The sequence below is a fragment of the Fundulus heteroclitus genome, chromosome 20, assembly GCF_011125445.2.
Source record: "Fundulus heteroclitus isolate FHET01 chromosome 20, MU-UCD_Fhet_4.1, whole genome shotgun sequence".
In the NCBI taxonomy this organism is placed as follows: Eukaryota; Metazoa; Chordata; class Actinopteri; order Cyprinodontiformes; family Fundulidae; genus Fundulus; species Fundulus heteroclitus.
The window spans coordinates 4,601,356-4,616,637 of NC_046380.1; the positions used below are offsets into that span (position 1 = coordinate 4,601,356).

The 15,282-nt window shown below is 41.2% G+C and overlaps 1 protein-coding gene across 1 annotated transcript in view; it reads left to right on the plus strand.

Annotated features, from left to right (window-relative positions):
- il17rd (interleukin 17 receptor D) overlaps window positions 1–7,608 on the plus strand; it is a 49,184-nt gene extending 41,576 nt beyond the window's left edge. Inside the window, exons 11-16 of the mRNA XM_012879929.3 lie at window positions 351–535; window positions 623–738; window positions 1,698–1,955; window positions 2,040–2,519; window positions 4,387–4,658; window positions 6,643–7,608. Coding sequence (XP_012735383.2) covers window positions 351–535; window positions 623–738; window positions 1,698–1,955; window positions 2,040–2,519; window positions 4,387–4,658; window positions 6,643–6,755 — 1,424 coding nt within the window. The 3' untranslated portion in view covers window positions 6,756–7,608. The remainder of the gene's footprint in view (window positions 1–350; window positions 536–622; window positions 739–1,697; window positions 1,956–2,039; window positions 2,520–4,386; window positions 4,659–6,642) is intronic.
- The last annotated feature ends 7,674 nt before the right edge of the window (window positions 7,609–15,282 follow it).

Genomic DNA, 15,282 nt, shown 5'->3' on the forward strand with positions numbered 1-15,282 from the left:
TGGGAACAGGGCTGCGTAATATTAGGAAATGCTGAAAATTGCAATTACATTATTGATTTTACCGTATTTCTCTGTCTTTCTTCAACATTATACAACATCCCCACAAACAGCATGTCAGCCACTGATATAATACATCATGTGTGGGCAGTTCTTCATTCAGCTTGTCAGAAACATCATCGAAATGCAAACCATGGATGGATGACGTTTATAAAAAATAATATTGTACCAAATTTTGCATCCCAGCAGTCTCTGACCTTTCTTGTCTTGATTGCAATTAAATATATCAGTAAGATATGATAAGGAAGGATGAATCAGTGGGTGAATTAATTGTGATTTGCGTCTGCTCCCAGAAAACATATACAGTCAGCTGGACGAAGAGAGCAGCGAGTCGCCCAATCAGAGTGCAGCGCTGAACAGCGAGCGGCCGTGGCCACGCCCCAAAGTCTTCATCTGCTACTCCAACAGAGACTGCTCCAAGCACACCAGCGTCATCCAGAGCTTTGCCTACTTCCTGCAGGACTTCTGTGGCTGTGAGGTGAGGCCGACGAGGTCCCGAAAAAACCAAAACAACGTAAAATATAAAATGTGAAATTTGTTATGCTCCTTGTATGGCTGGACCCAGGTGGTGCTGGACCTGTGGGAACATCTGGAGATGTGCAAAGAGGGTCAGATGTCGTGGCTGAGCCGACAGCTGGATGAAGCTAACCTCATCATCACCGTCTGTTCGAAAGGCCTACGGTACCACTCACTTTATTAATCTAAATTTATTTATGAGGTACCTTAAAGCGGTGTTTTCCACCTCTGCTAATCATAGGGCAGGACGATAATTCAATAATAATATATATCAATCGATAGATAGACGTATATTGATGATAGAAAAAAGGGTCAATAAAGAGTTCAATAGATTAACAGTGTTAATCCTTCCTATTGCATTCCAGTCCTGTAGGTTAATATTACATCGTTACATCCTCCCAACCAATCACAATGCTGACCCAGGAAGCTCCTCCCCCTTCACAGAGTTCAGCACACGTTCTTGTTTCTTTTTTTAAAAACTTGCAGTTTTGGTAAAAAGTTGGTTGAATAAAGGGTTGACTTTGAATTCAGTGTTGGTAAGTTCTTTATCTAAAAATAGGTCGCTAAGCAACAGCATAAAATGGCCAGGTCTGCACTTAAAATATATGTTTTGAATTTGTTGATAATAATTTTAAATGTTGATATCGATCAATATGATTTCTATTTCATCTATATACTTTTTTTTTCTGTCGTCCAGCCTTAGTCAGCCATCAGCTTACAAGCTTACAAGCGGACTTATAAGCTTCTGCGTTACATTAACACACAGTTTACTGAGTGTATATAGCTTCTGTATATTTATCCATTTTATTTCATTTTTTTGTCTGCACCATCAACACCAAGTCAATTTCCTTGTAAGTGCAAACCTACTTGGCAATAAACTTGATTCTGATTCTGAGCTGAAATCAGGTGTGAAGCAGCGCCTGCAGTTCCACCTCTGGCCACTAGATGCTGCTAAAACACAGTTTGATTTAAAGAAAGAAAGCTGCTCCTTCAATAGTTCTGTTTTAGACACTTTAATAAAAGCTATTTCTATATGTTAAACAAATGATATTATTAACAAATCTTTGTAATTGTGTGACCTTACGGTTCACATTCTCCTTCTAATCTGGACCCTTTCTTCTCAGATATCACGTGGAGAAGAAGAGTCGCAGAGGGAAGACGCCGGTCAGTCGGCGCGGTAATGGCGGCGGCGGCGGCGGTTCCCTGGCTGGCGGCTCGCACGGCGATCTGTTCGTCGTGGCTGTGGCAATGATCGCGGAGAAGCTGCGGCTGGCCAAGCAGAGCGAGGACGGCGGGGACCAGGAGCTGAGCCGCTTCATGGCCGTGTACTTCGACTATTCCACCGAAGGCGACATCCCCACCGTGCTGAGTCTGGCTCCCAGGTACAAACATTGCTAACGGCAGCGGGGGGTTGAGCGTGCGTTGAGAAGCGAGAAGTGACGCTGTTTCCTCTTTCCTGGGTTTAGGCTGAAGCTCATGGATCAGCTGCCGCAGCTCTACGGCCGGCTCCATTCCAGCCAGTCCGCCCTGGCCGATCCCGAGCAGCCGCCCATCAACATCTCCCGCAGGAACTACTTCCGGAGCAAATCGGGACGCTCTCTCTACGTATCCATCTGCAACATGCACCAGCACATCAGCCAGAACCCGGACTGGTTCGAAAAGCAGCCGTCTCCTGCAGGACGTCCGTCCGACTCGTCCGCCAAAGACGCTCAGAGCGCTCCTCCTCCGGAGCCCGGCTGCTCCTCGGGGCCTCAGCCGGAGCGGCGCTTAGAGTCCGGCCTGGTGCTGAACGAGGTGCTGGTGAGGGCGCCGTCGCTGGAGGAAGTGGACGGCGTGCCGAGGAGGAACGTGCTCCTGCTGGCCCCCGGCTCCAGCCGCAGTCCAAACGTCTGTCCCAGTCCGGAGCTGCCCCACTGCTCTTTGTCCATCCCAGGATCCACATCAAGGTAAAAACACTACGCTGTAGGGCTGGACGACATGGAAAAGAAAAAGCATATTGATTAAAATAGAAATCATATTGATCGATATCAATAATTATCAACAAATTAAAAATATATTTATTGTAAATGCAGCCCTGCTGTTGCTTAACGACGTATTTTTAGATAAAGACACAAACACTGAATTCAATCTCAACCCTTTACTCAACCAACTTTTTCGACACATTGATCACTAGATCAATGTGTGCTTCTGGGCTTTTTTGTCTCTCTTGTTGTGTCTCTGCTCTGTCTTCTGTAACCCCAGTCGGTCGAGGCAGATGACCGTTCATACTGAGCCCGGTTCTGCCGGAGGTTTTTTTTCCCGTTAATGGGTGGTTTTTCTTCCCACTGTCGCTTCATGCTTGCTCAGTATGAGGGATTGCAGCAAAGCCATGTACAATGCAGATGACTCTTCCTGTGGCTCTACGGTTCCCCAGGAGTGAATGCTGCTTGTCGGGACTTTGATGCAATCAACTGGTTTCCTTATATAGGACATTTTTGACCAATCTGTATAATCTGACCCAATCTGTATAATATGATTGAACTTGACTTTGTAAAGTGCCTTGAGATGACATGTTTCATGATTTGGCGCTATATAAATAAAATTGAATTGAATTGAATTGAACTTTTTACCAAAACTGCAAGTTTAAAAAAGAACGTGTGCTCTCTGAACTCTTCAAAGGGGGCGGAGCTTGGTTCCTGGGTCTGCGTTGTGATTGGTTGGAAGGATGTAATGACTGTAATATTAACCTACATGTCCAGAATGCAAAAACAGAACTAAAAATAAGTAAATTTTTCTTAAAATTAGTATATTTGTCCGTGATTTGAGCAGGTAAATAAGATGATTTGCCAATGGAATAAGATTTTTGCACTTAAAATAGGAACAATTCCTCTCAATCATCTTATTTCAAGTGCAGGGTGTCTACTTATCTTATTTTAGGGGTCAAAATATTAATTCCATTGGCAGATAAACTTATTTACCTGCTCCAATCAAGGATAAATACACTAACTTTAAGAACATTTTACTAATTTTTAGATTAGTTTTTGCAGTGTAGAATGCAAAAGGAAGGAAAAAATTTTTATTGACCCTATTTTCTATCATCGATATACGTCTTATCTATCGATATAAATTGTTATTGAATTATCGTCCAGTCCTACTACATTGGTTTAAATGTGACCACGCTGCATTTAGGTGATTATTAAAAGTTAATCTGACACACCCTGTAGGGCTGGGCGATAAATCGATTTAATCGATTGATTCGAATTTACAATTCTTTAAGATTTCATTTTTGGAAAATCTGGATTTTATTTTGCCAATACACTCATTGGGTTTCCATGAAGAGAACAGCATGTGATGCTGAATATATGTTTAGGCAATATATTGTCAACATATTGTTAAGTGGAAACTTTTTTTTACCATAATGCGAGGTACTTCATTCACTTATTTACTTTTTTTTTAACTTAGTTGAAAGTTCACAAGTGCAGTTAAGCCTGTTCTTATCTCAATGTGTAATACCACTAGCAGCAAATGTTTTGTTATATTTTCATTGTTTATAATGGCACGGCTGCCATCTTGTTTTACAAGCATGTTTCACAGCTTGTTTTTAGTTGCACTTTGAATTCAGGTCAACTCCCTGACGAAATGCTTGACATAAAAAGCAAGGTTTTAAAATAATTTCTTTAATTTCTTTTTATGAAACAAAAAGGAGGAAAAAATCGATTAATCGGATTTGGTATTTGGATAAAATCAGAGATTTATTTTTTAATCCATATCGCCCAGCCCTAACACCCACTGCCCCCCCACATCAGTTCAACGCATTTCCTTTTTTCTCCGCAGACTGTCCGCCGGGGCGTCCGAGGCTTTGCCTGAAGAGTCTTCCTCCTCTTCCTCGGCTCCCTGTGTCCTCCAGGACGAGCTGTGCGCTGCTCCGCGTCACACGGAGGAGGGCGGCCCCGGCGGTCCGGAGGTCCCGCCTCCTCGTGACTCTGGGATATACGATTCGTCTGTTCCTTCGTCAGAGCTGTCCATTCCCCTGATGGAGGGACTGTCACATGACCAGGCGGACTGCTCCTCATTGGCAGACAGCGAGTCGTCGTCGTCTGGGCTCGGTAAAGCTGCAGCGCCTTGTGTATTGACTGTATTTGCAAAAATATGACCTTTTTATTGTAAGTTTCTTTATAATTTTTCCTTTAATAAGCTGAGAAAAGGCCAGAAAATGAGCCGAGAAGCTCGCCGAGTCTAAAGGAAACCTTTAAGAAAACCTTCAGGAACCACAAATGTGTATTTAATTGGTGTTTTATGTGATAAATCAACGCCAAGTAGTCCGTTCTTGTAAAGCGAAAGCAAAAGAATTGACAGTTTTTGACATGTTTTACGATTACAAATCTGAAAAGTGCGGTGTGTGTGTTCAAGTGCTGTAGGTTTTGTCCATTCTTTGCAAAATAGCTCAAACTCAGTCAGGATGGATGGAGACGACTTGTGAACATCAGTTTTCCAGCAAGGCTTTGCAACCTTTATTTAACGTTATTTAACATTTTAACGTTTTTTAACGTTATTTAACGTTTTATCCCCTCGGCTGTTCAGAGCCACAAACGTTGCTACTGTCGCCTTTAAATAACCAAATTTTTTTATTTCTATTTTTAGGTTTTAAAATAAATAAAAGTATAAAAGGGTTGCAAATAGAGAATGGATAGATTTTATTCTATATAAAGTTTGTAGTAATTTGATTTGAAGGAAAAAAAGCACATGGTTTCCATCCTGTTTACAAGAAAAATAGATGTAAAAAAAAATACTTATGGTACTTTTAGTGTCATATATTGTGAAATATTAAAATCAGTCAAGTGAAATATTAAAAAGAAACATGCTCTCTTATAGAAATCTGTTTACAATTTAAATATCACTTTGGTAGTCTTAAAGAAAAATGGCTCTGTTTTCCTTTTTTAATTTTTTTTAACAGTGACATCCGACGCCACCCTCAGGTCCTTCTCCTTCCCTCCACAGTTTCTCCTGAAGTGAAGTCAGTTTTTAGTTGGATGTTTGACAGTCCTGCTCTCCGTTTTTTTTTTTTTTTTTTTTTTTTAGAAATTAGTCCAGGATAGAAACACAATTCGGTGCTGATTTCAAGTCTTCTGATCACATGACCTGGAAGCTATTGAATATTTTATATTAATATAAAAGAGGAGAACAATGGCAGATCTCATGAAATCGTCTCATCAGTCTGGTGGTTTGACTGAGTCTAGTGTTTGGGTCACCTAAGTTAGATCTGACTTGAACTGGACCTTCAATTCTATTTTATTTTATTTGTATAGCGGCAATTTACATCACGTCATCTCAAGGTTCTTTCCAAAGTCAGACTCCATCAGATCCTCCAGGTTGGTGAGAAAGTTTCCTCTCTAAGGAAACCCAGCAGGTTGCATCAAGTCTCTCCAAGCAGCATTCACTCCTCCTGAAAGAGCGTAGAGCCACAGTGGACAGTCGTCTGCATTGTTGATGGCTTTGCAGCAATCCCTCATACTGAGCATGCATGAAGCGACAGTGGAGAGGAAAACTCCCCTTTAACAAGGAGGTGAACCTCCAGCAGAACCAGGCTCAGTGTGAACGGTCATCTGCCTCCACCCACTGGGGCTTAGAGAAGACAGAGCAGAGACACAGAAAGCTCAGAAGCTCACATTGACCCAGGAGTACTTTCTATGTTAGAGAAGACAGAGCAGAGACACAGAAAGCACAGAAGCTCACATTGACCCAGGAGTACTTTCTATGTTAGAGAAGACAGAGCAGAGACACAGTGGACAGTTGTCTGCATTGTTGATGGCTTTGCAGCAATCCCTCATTCAGTTCAATTAAATGTTATTTATATAGCACCAATTCATGAAACATTTCATCTCAAGGCTCTTTCCAAAGTCAGACTCCATCAGATCCTCCAGGTTGGTCAGAACGTTTCCTCTCTAAGGAAACCCAGTAGGTTGCATCAAATCGTGTGGAGGGAAGGAGAAGGACTCCAGGGTGGAGTCGGACGTCTAACCCCGCCCGCGAGCCGCAGCCGGGGGGTTAATGGAAGGTGTCTCTAAATAAGTAAATATGTTTTTCTTTCAGGCGACGAGGAGCCGCCTACGGTGGCGTCACTCGGCTGCAGCACGGCCTGCAAAGCTCAGCTGCACCACCATCATCACCTGGAGCACGGCGACGTTCACTCAGCATCGCTGTAGGAGCTGCTGCCCGCCAGTCGAGGATTAGGGGGAGAAGGGGTTGGAGAAAAAAAAGTGACACTCAGGAGGTGCTGTCTTTGATTTGTAGACGAAAACCAGGAGACTTAAAAGGCACAGAGGAGCCTGTAGTCAGAGGGAACCTATCCGCTTGGTTGTTCATCTGCTGCCGGGGGTGCTGAAGTCTGACCACTACCTCCTGGCTGTGGCTGATTCCAGGCCCGTGTGGGCGGTATAACCACCACAGCCAAACGCTTCCCCCTGGGATAAATCTGCTGGTTCCCAGTCGAAGGAGTTTACCTTTATCTTTATCTGCAGGCGTGCTCCGGCCGATCAGGCTGAAAGCAGACATTCGAGTACGTGATGCAGAACCAACGGCGGGTTTGTGCGCTTTTAGACTCAAAAGACGTGGAGGAACAGCAAACGGTACGAGGACAACCCGCATCAGGACACAACGTTCGTGTTAATCTCCACAGTCTGGACTAGAACCAGCTCAACTCTAAATATTTCACTTTTCAACCGTTTAAAAGCTGTTTCTAAAGAAGTGCTACTTTTTTTTTTTATCTAAACGTTGTTGTTTTTTTAACCCACAACATAAATGTCATATGTGTTGAAACTTTAAAGCAAGCCTTGGTTAAATATCTAACTAACTTCAACGCTACTGGTGAAAAAAAAAAAAGAAAAAAGTGGTACTAAGACCTGATAATGTGATATAATATAAATAGAAGAGTTTTATTTTTCTGCTTATGTTTGTGAATAGAAATTTCAGTTGTATTCTTTACACATTTTTATAACCTGTGTTACTCCTGCAATATTTTGTACTGTGGTTACATTTTAAAGCCTTTTGAAGTCTTGAGTGTTTTGCATTGATGGATGACGATTTTTATGCTTTCGCCGTTGACTCGCTGAGTAACAGAAGGACCTGCTGGAGAGAGTGTCGGCGATTAAATGAGACGTTAGCGTAGCGTAGCCATCACAAGTTCAGATCAGATGCAGCGAGGTTGGGGAAGAAAATAAATGTGATTTCATTACCCAGACCAATCAGGTAGGCTGAGAGTGACGTATCGTGTTCTGATCTGGACAAACTCAGCCAGGAAGGGTTCATGAAACCATTTCTAACAGAACCACAGCGAGAACCCTTATCCACACTGCAAAAACTGAACTGAAAATAAGTAACATTTTCTTGAAATGAGTGTATTTGTCCTTGATTTGAGCAGGTAAATAAGATGATCTGCCAATGGAATAAGATTTTTGCACTTAAAATAGGAACAACTCATCTCCATCATCTTATTTCGAGTGCAGGATGTCTAATTATCTTATTTTATGGGTCAAAATGCTCATTCCATTGGCAGATAATCTTATTTACCTACTCAAACCTGGACAAATACACTCATTTCGAGAAAGTTATACTTATTTTAGTTCAGTTTTTGCAGTGCACTCATGGAAAAAAAAACAAAAACACAAAGAATAACGGAGAACCTTTTCCAGGAGAAAAAAGGCCTACCAAAATTACTCCAAGGGCTCATCTAGAAGAACCCAGAGGAACATCTTGGGCTCCATCCGAATACCCCTTTTGTGTAAGGACTCTTTAGCGAAAGCGGAAGTGCGTCAGCAGACGCCATGATTAGTGCCGTCAGTGAGGAAGGAGGTAGGAAAAGGAGCCTGTATGCTTCCTCTAATGGCTAGTTTAGCCTAGGAACGTTCCTTATCAGCGCTAAGGAGCGTGACATGACGTTTAGCACAGCCCAGCTCACGGTGAAAAGAGAACGCGCATTCCGTCGTTTAAAGATGTCGGAGTGAAAGGCCGTCCGGATTCAGCACAGCAGTCTGAAGCTCCTTTCCTCCCCATGATGGAGTTTTTTACTGTTGACCCCATGAAAGGTCAAAGAACAGGAAGCAGGAGCTATGATTAGAACATTTCAGATGCAGCCGGAGAAAGGGACAAAACCCAAAAGAACATTTTCCTAAAATCTTCCTGATCCCCAAGACGTTTGGTGAAGACAGACGTAGATGTATCCTATTACATCTGGGGTAAATATGCCACAGCTTTTTAGAGACAGAAAATCATATGGACAGACACAGTGGTGGTGGGGTCACGGTGGTTCCTTTGGTACCTGATGCCGCTCTAAAAAGGGAACTAAAAGTAAGTAAAACTTTCCTGAAATGAGTATATTTTTTCCATTATTTGAGCAGCTAAATAAGACTATTTGCCAATCAAATAATATTTTTCCACTTAAAATAAGAACAATTCAACTCTATCGCTTTATTTAAATTGCATGATATCTAATCTTATTTTAGGGGTAAAAATACTCCTCCCATAGGCAAATAATCTTATTTACCTGCTCAAATCAAGGAAAAATATACTAATTTCAAGAATGTTTTACTTACTTTTAGTTCTTTTTTTGCAGTGGCAGCTCGCTGTAATCGATGGAACCATGAATTATGCTCTCTTCTCCTGAAAGAAAACGGTTTTAGACTGGCCTAGTCAAAGTCCAGACTCAAAACTGATTGAGATATGATCAAATAATCTTCCAAGGTGACTGACGTAGAAATAAGAGGAGCGGTGCGGACCTCCAGGGTGAGAAAAGACTCGATGGCCAGTTCTTCTGCTTCACATATAGGATCAACCTGGTTGGAGTTGCTTTCTTTAATAAATTATAATTTAAGATCTGCCTTTTGTCTTTATTTGTGGCCTTCAGATGACATTTGTCTGGTATGAAAACGTGTTTAATGATCCTAAACATCAACTGTGGTGCCCAAAAAAAAAAAAAGAAACCCAGGAGTTGGACCCTGCAACCCGCACGTCTGTTCTGGACTGGTTTAACAGAAAATATAAAGATATTATGGTAAAACTAAAACATAGCATGATCTGGTTGGTTTTATCCAAACCAGAAAAGGCAACTTTACTGCAGCTAAGATAATATATTACTACAAGCATGATGTAAATGACATTTATTATTATAGAATAAACATAAGTTTAATAGTTTTCAAGTGTTAATTTTGCAAAAAATATTCTCTATTTGCCGTTCTGCTTTTTAGAAAGCTGCTGGTAGATGGGTGCTGAATTTGGGCTGGATGATAATTCAATAACAATATATATCGATTGATAGACGTATCTCGATGATAGAAAATAGGGTCAATAAAAAGTTCAATAGAATAAAAGTTTTCCTTCATGTAGGTTAATATTACAGTGATCACATCCTCCCAACCAATCACAACGCAGACCCAGGAACCAAGCTCCGCCCCCTTCAAAGAGTTCAGAGAGCATGTTATTTTTTTCTTTGTCAAAAACTTGAGTTCTGGTAAAAAAGTAAGTTGAATAAAGATTTGAGTTTGAATTCAGTGTTTGTGTCTTTATCTAAAAATAGGTTGCTAAGTAACAGCATAACATGTTAGGGGCTACACATAAAATATATATTTTGAATTTGTTAATAATTATCGATATGATATAATTTATATTTTATTTTAATTTCTATTTTATCGATATGCTTTTTTCCCCTATCGTCCAGCCCTAGTTGATCAAGCAGCGCCTGCAGTTCCACCTCTGGCCACTAGATGCTGCTAAAACACTGTTTAATTTAAAGGTATACTATGCAACCGGGGTTGATTTTCCAGCGAGGCTCCCCCCAGAGGGCGAAAGTAAAAGTGCACTGTCATAAAGATGCTCAGCTGTTCTGGTTCCTCCGTCAAGCCAGGCGCGGTTGTTTTGAGCTTAGCAGACAGGCGAACGCAACGAAAAATGGAAAAAAATGGCAGTACAAACAATGACTAACACAGTGAAGGTATGAACATCAAGCTTCCCGCAGCGCTATCTTGGCGAGGCGGCAGCCGCCGCCGCCGCCGCCGCCACCGCCGCCGCCGCCTCGCCAGCTTTATTATTATTGTTATTATTTTTATTTTTTTTATGTTGGCGAGACGCTACCGCCACCGCCTCGCCAAGCCGCAGCCGCTGCCGCCGCCTCGCCGCGGCCGCCGCGGTAGCGTCTCGCCAACATAAAATAAAAAATAAAAAAAAAAAAAATAATAATAATAATAATAATAATAATAATAATAATAAAACTCGATATGCTTGCATGTTTATTTGACGTTAACATGCGGCTCTTTGTTGTTGCTTTCTTGCGTGCATATAGTGAATGGCAGGGCAAAAACACATGGAGTTCTCACCCTAAAGCGAGACTTCTGAGCCTGTGAGTGCGGGCCGAGGGCTCTTGCAATTGCAAGTGCGGTATTTCCCTCACAGACCCCCAGGGCGGCCGAGAAAACCTTTGTTCGATCTGAAATGACTCATTTAATCATCCAAATCGGTATGGAACACATTAATTAACTGAAAAATGTTGCATAGTATGCCTTTAAAGAAAGAAAGCTGCTCCTTTAATGGTTTCCGTTTTAGACACTTTAATAAAAGTTATTTTTATGTGTTAAACAAATTAAAATTAATAAATCCTTGTATTTGTGTGACCTTATGGTTTATTGACAGCTCTCTCCACCCGTCGCAGCTCCTGCTTTTCCACACTTTCCAGCCACTCAGCTCCAATTATATTCTCCTTCTAATCTGGATTTGTGTTTTCTGTATCTAAGAATAGGTTGCTAAGCAACAGTTTAAAATATTAGGGGCTGCACTTAAAATATATGTTTTGAATTTGTTGATAATTATCAATATTGATCAATATGATTTCTATTTTATCCATAAGCTTTTTGTTTTTATATCGTCCAGCCCCATGCTGAACTGTTTCTGTTAGCTTGTTGGCTGTAGTTTTAACGCGGCGTTGGCTTTAATAATGTCGCTCTTCTAGTTTCCACATCATCAATGTTTGATGGGTCCTGGAAACATTTTCCCAAACAGCCAATGTTTGCTTTCTTGTAAGCGAGCGGTTCCAGAAGGCAGCTGCAGATGTCCGGATTCTGTAATGCCTGGTGAATGATGTCAATGTGTAGAACCTTTACAGTGTTAGAACCGGGTCTGTTACATACCCATCCTGCTGGGTGATTGCACGTTATGAGGCTCTTAAAAACCTTCCGTCAAGTGCCGCTGGTTATGATGGCTCTACTAGACATCCTCAGAGTCTGTCTTCACTCCCTATTTTGACACTGTAGGATGCTTCAGCTACTGCCTGTAGCGCTAATGTTTTTGCTGTGCCCTCTGATGCAGAATCATTTACTTACAGTTAAGTCTGAGATTGGTAAAACTACCACAGCTTTTTAGAGAAAGAAAATCATATAGACAGACGCAGTGGTGGTGGGGTCGTGGTTTGGGAATGTCCTGCTCCTTTGGAACCTGTGCCGCTGCAAAAAGGGAACTAAAAGTAAGTAAAACCTTCTTGAAAGTATATTGTTACTTGATTTGAGCAGGTAAATAAATTTATTTGCCAATGGGATGAGTATCTTTACCCCTAAAATAAGATAATTAGATATCCTGCACTTTAAATAAGGGGATAGAGATGAATTACTCTGATTTTAAGTGGAAAAATATTATTCACTGGCACATAGTCTTATTTAGCTGTTCAAATAATGGAAAAATATACTGAGTTCAAGAACATTTTAATTACTTTTAGTTCCCTTTTTGCAGTGGCAGCTCGCTGTAATCGATGGAACCATGAATTATGCTGTCTTGTACTGAAAGTACGATTTTAGACTGGCCTAGTCAAAGTCCAGACTCAAAACTGATTGAAATCCAAACCTACCCCTGGAAGGTTTGGATTTAAAAACTATATGTCATCCAACCAAGAAGTTTGGATCTGTTAGGAAGCAAGACAAACCCCCACTAAAAGGTAATAAAGCAATATTGAAATTCGCAAAAATAATTAAACATTTTGTATTTATTTACATTCTACTTAAAAATTAAACACACACTTCCCAATATTTCTGAGCAGCTTTTTGCATGTTTTCTCTGGTATTTGAGGTTGGAAGGCCTCCTTTTCATCACCTTAATCTTCAGCTCCCTCCATGGTTCAAGTCTGGCTGGTCTGCAGAATCCATCAGGAAGCTGCTGCTGTATCTCCAAGATGCAATGTCTGGCTTCAACAAACTTTTTTTTTTGTTTCATACAAGCGCTTAACTGTATGTGGTGAAAGATAGTGGCAAACGGCGCCATCTAGTGCTTTTGTGGGTGAATAACAGTTCAATTAATTGAATAAATGAGAGGAGGCAAGGCCTTTGAAGACAAGAGCTTTAAAAATAAATAATAAAAGTTTAAAATTACTCAGAAAGGGACAGGAAGCTGATTCAGTGAAAATAAATCCCTCGGAGCCTCGGCTGCTGGTCGGTTTTGTCCAAGTTCCTTTATCCATGTTTTTTATTTCCTCCAGCGAAAGCCTCGCGAAATTATTACTTTGTGAATAAATGGACGAATTTTCTTCTGCTGCAGCGTTCTCTCCTGACTCGTCGTCATTGTATTCTGATTCCTCCATTTGCATTATATCTCACATTCATGCCTGCATGTCCGAAGGGCTGTAACCTTGATTGACAGGTATGAGTTAACCTGATTGAAACAAAGAAATAGCACAGAGAGCACTGATTGGACATGGATGCAAAAGAGGAAGCCTGTAGGGGTGTAAATTTAGAATAAAATTTTGACTAATTATAGATCATTGTATGTCAGGATCCCCGGAGGTTTTGATTATTTATGGATTCTGTAGTCTGGTGATTTTTGTTACGTTCCCCCCTTAGATCCTCATGTTTGTCTTCTGTTTAGTTTTCTGTTTAGCATTTCTGTTAATTATATATTTGGGCATTTGGTACCCAACTCTTTACTATCAGGAAGTCCACAAAATGCAGTTCAAAGTCTTCAGCTGATCCAAAATGCTGCAGCAAGAGTTCTGATGAAAATCAACAAGAGGGATCATATTTCTCCAATTTTAGCTTCCCTTCACTGGCTTCCTGTTAAATGAAGAATAGAATTTAAAATTCTTCTTCTAACATATAAAGCCCTTAATAATCAAACTCCATCATATATCAGAGCTCTGATTACCCCGTATGTTCCTAACAGAGCACTTCGCTCTCAGACTGCAGGTCTGCTGGTGGTTCCTAGAGTCTCTAAAAGTAGAATGGGAGGCAGATCCTTTAGCTATCAGGCTCCTCTCCTGTGGAACCAACTCCCAGTTTTGGTCCGTGAGGCAGACACCCCGTCTACTTTTAAGACTAGGCTTAAAACTTTACTTTTTGACAAAACTTCTAGTTAGAGTGGCTCATGTTACCCTGAGCTATCTCTATAGTTATGCTGCTATAGGCTTAGGCTGCTGGAGGACATCAGGGTCTATTTCTCTCACTCTGCTGAGTTCTTCTACTGTTCTCCAATTTGCATTGTTTGTTGTTAGGATTTAACTTTACACTTTTTGTTCTGTAATTTTTCTCTTCATAGAAGGTACACCTGGTCTGGCGTTCTGTTAGCTGTGACATCATCCAGGATAGACAGATCATCCTCTATTACCATCTAATGTAGAAAGTACTCCTGGGTCAATGTGAGCTTCTGAGCTTTCTGTGACTCTGCTCTGTCTTCTCTACCATAGAAAGTACTCCTGGGTCAATGTGAGCTTCTGTGCTTTCTGTGTCTCTGCTCTGTCTTCTCTAACATAGAAAGTACTCCTGGGTCAATGTGAGCTTCTGTGCTTTCTGTGTCTCTGCTCTGTCTTCTCTAAGCCCCAGTGGGTGGAGGCAGATGAGCGTTCACACTGAGCCTGGTTCTGGTTCTGCTGGAGGTTCTCCTCCCTGTTAAAGGGGAGTTTTCCTCTCCACTGTCGCTTCATGCATGCTCAGTATGAGGGATTGCTGCAAAGCCATCAACAATGCAGACGACTGTCCACTGTGGCTCTACGCTCTTTCAGGAGGAGTGAATGCTGCTTGGAGAGACTTGATGCAACCTGCTGGGTTTCCTTAGAGAGGAAACTTTCTCACCAACCTGGAGGATCTGATGGAGTCTGACTTTGGAAAGAGCCTTGATGTGAGATTGCCTGGCCAAAGTGGCAAAAGTAGGCAGTAGGCAGATGATGTCCAGTGTAGCAGGTAGTTTATTTACAACAAAAATGGTGAAAAAAACATTTACAAAAAACAAACAAACTCAGAGATTAACATGGCTCAACAGATCAGAACTGAACTTAAAACAACCAAAATTAACATCAATGTCACTCAGCTGCACTGACCCCTACACTGAACATGTCAAATTTATCTGACATGTTCAGTGTAGGGGTCAGTGCAACATCTTTTGAGTATGGCGATAATAATGTAAAAGTAAATCCACACAGAATGATTTTAACCAACGTCTAAATTTGACTGTATCAAATTTAAGTAGTTATTCTTTCCCCCTCTTCACCTGGTCCCTTCCTGTGACATCAGCTCTAACAGGAAGCTATAATTACAGGAAGTGAGGTAACACTTCCTCCTGAAACGCAGATAAGTAAGGTAAGTTCATTAAAATAAAATGCACAAGTTAAATGATCAAACAACAAATACAAACTGGAACTGTGAATTCCTTTAAACCAAGATGTTATAGTAAATAATCGGTGAAAATGCGAAAAGATAAACAAACCCGGGATAG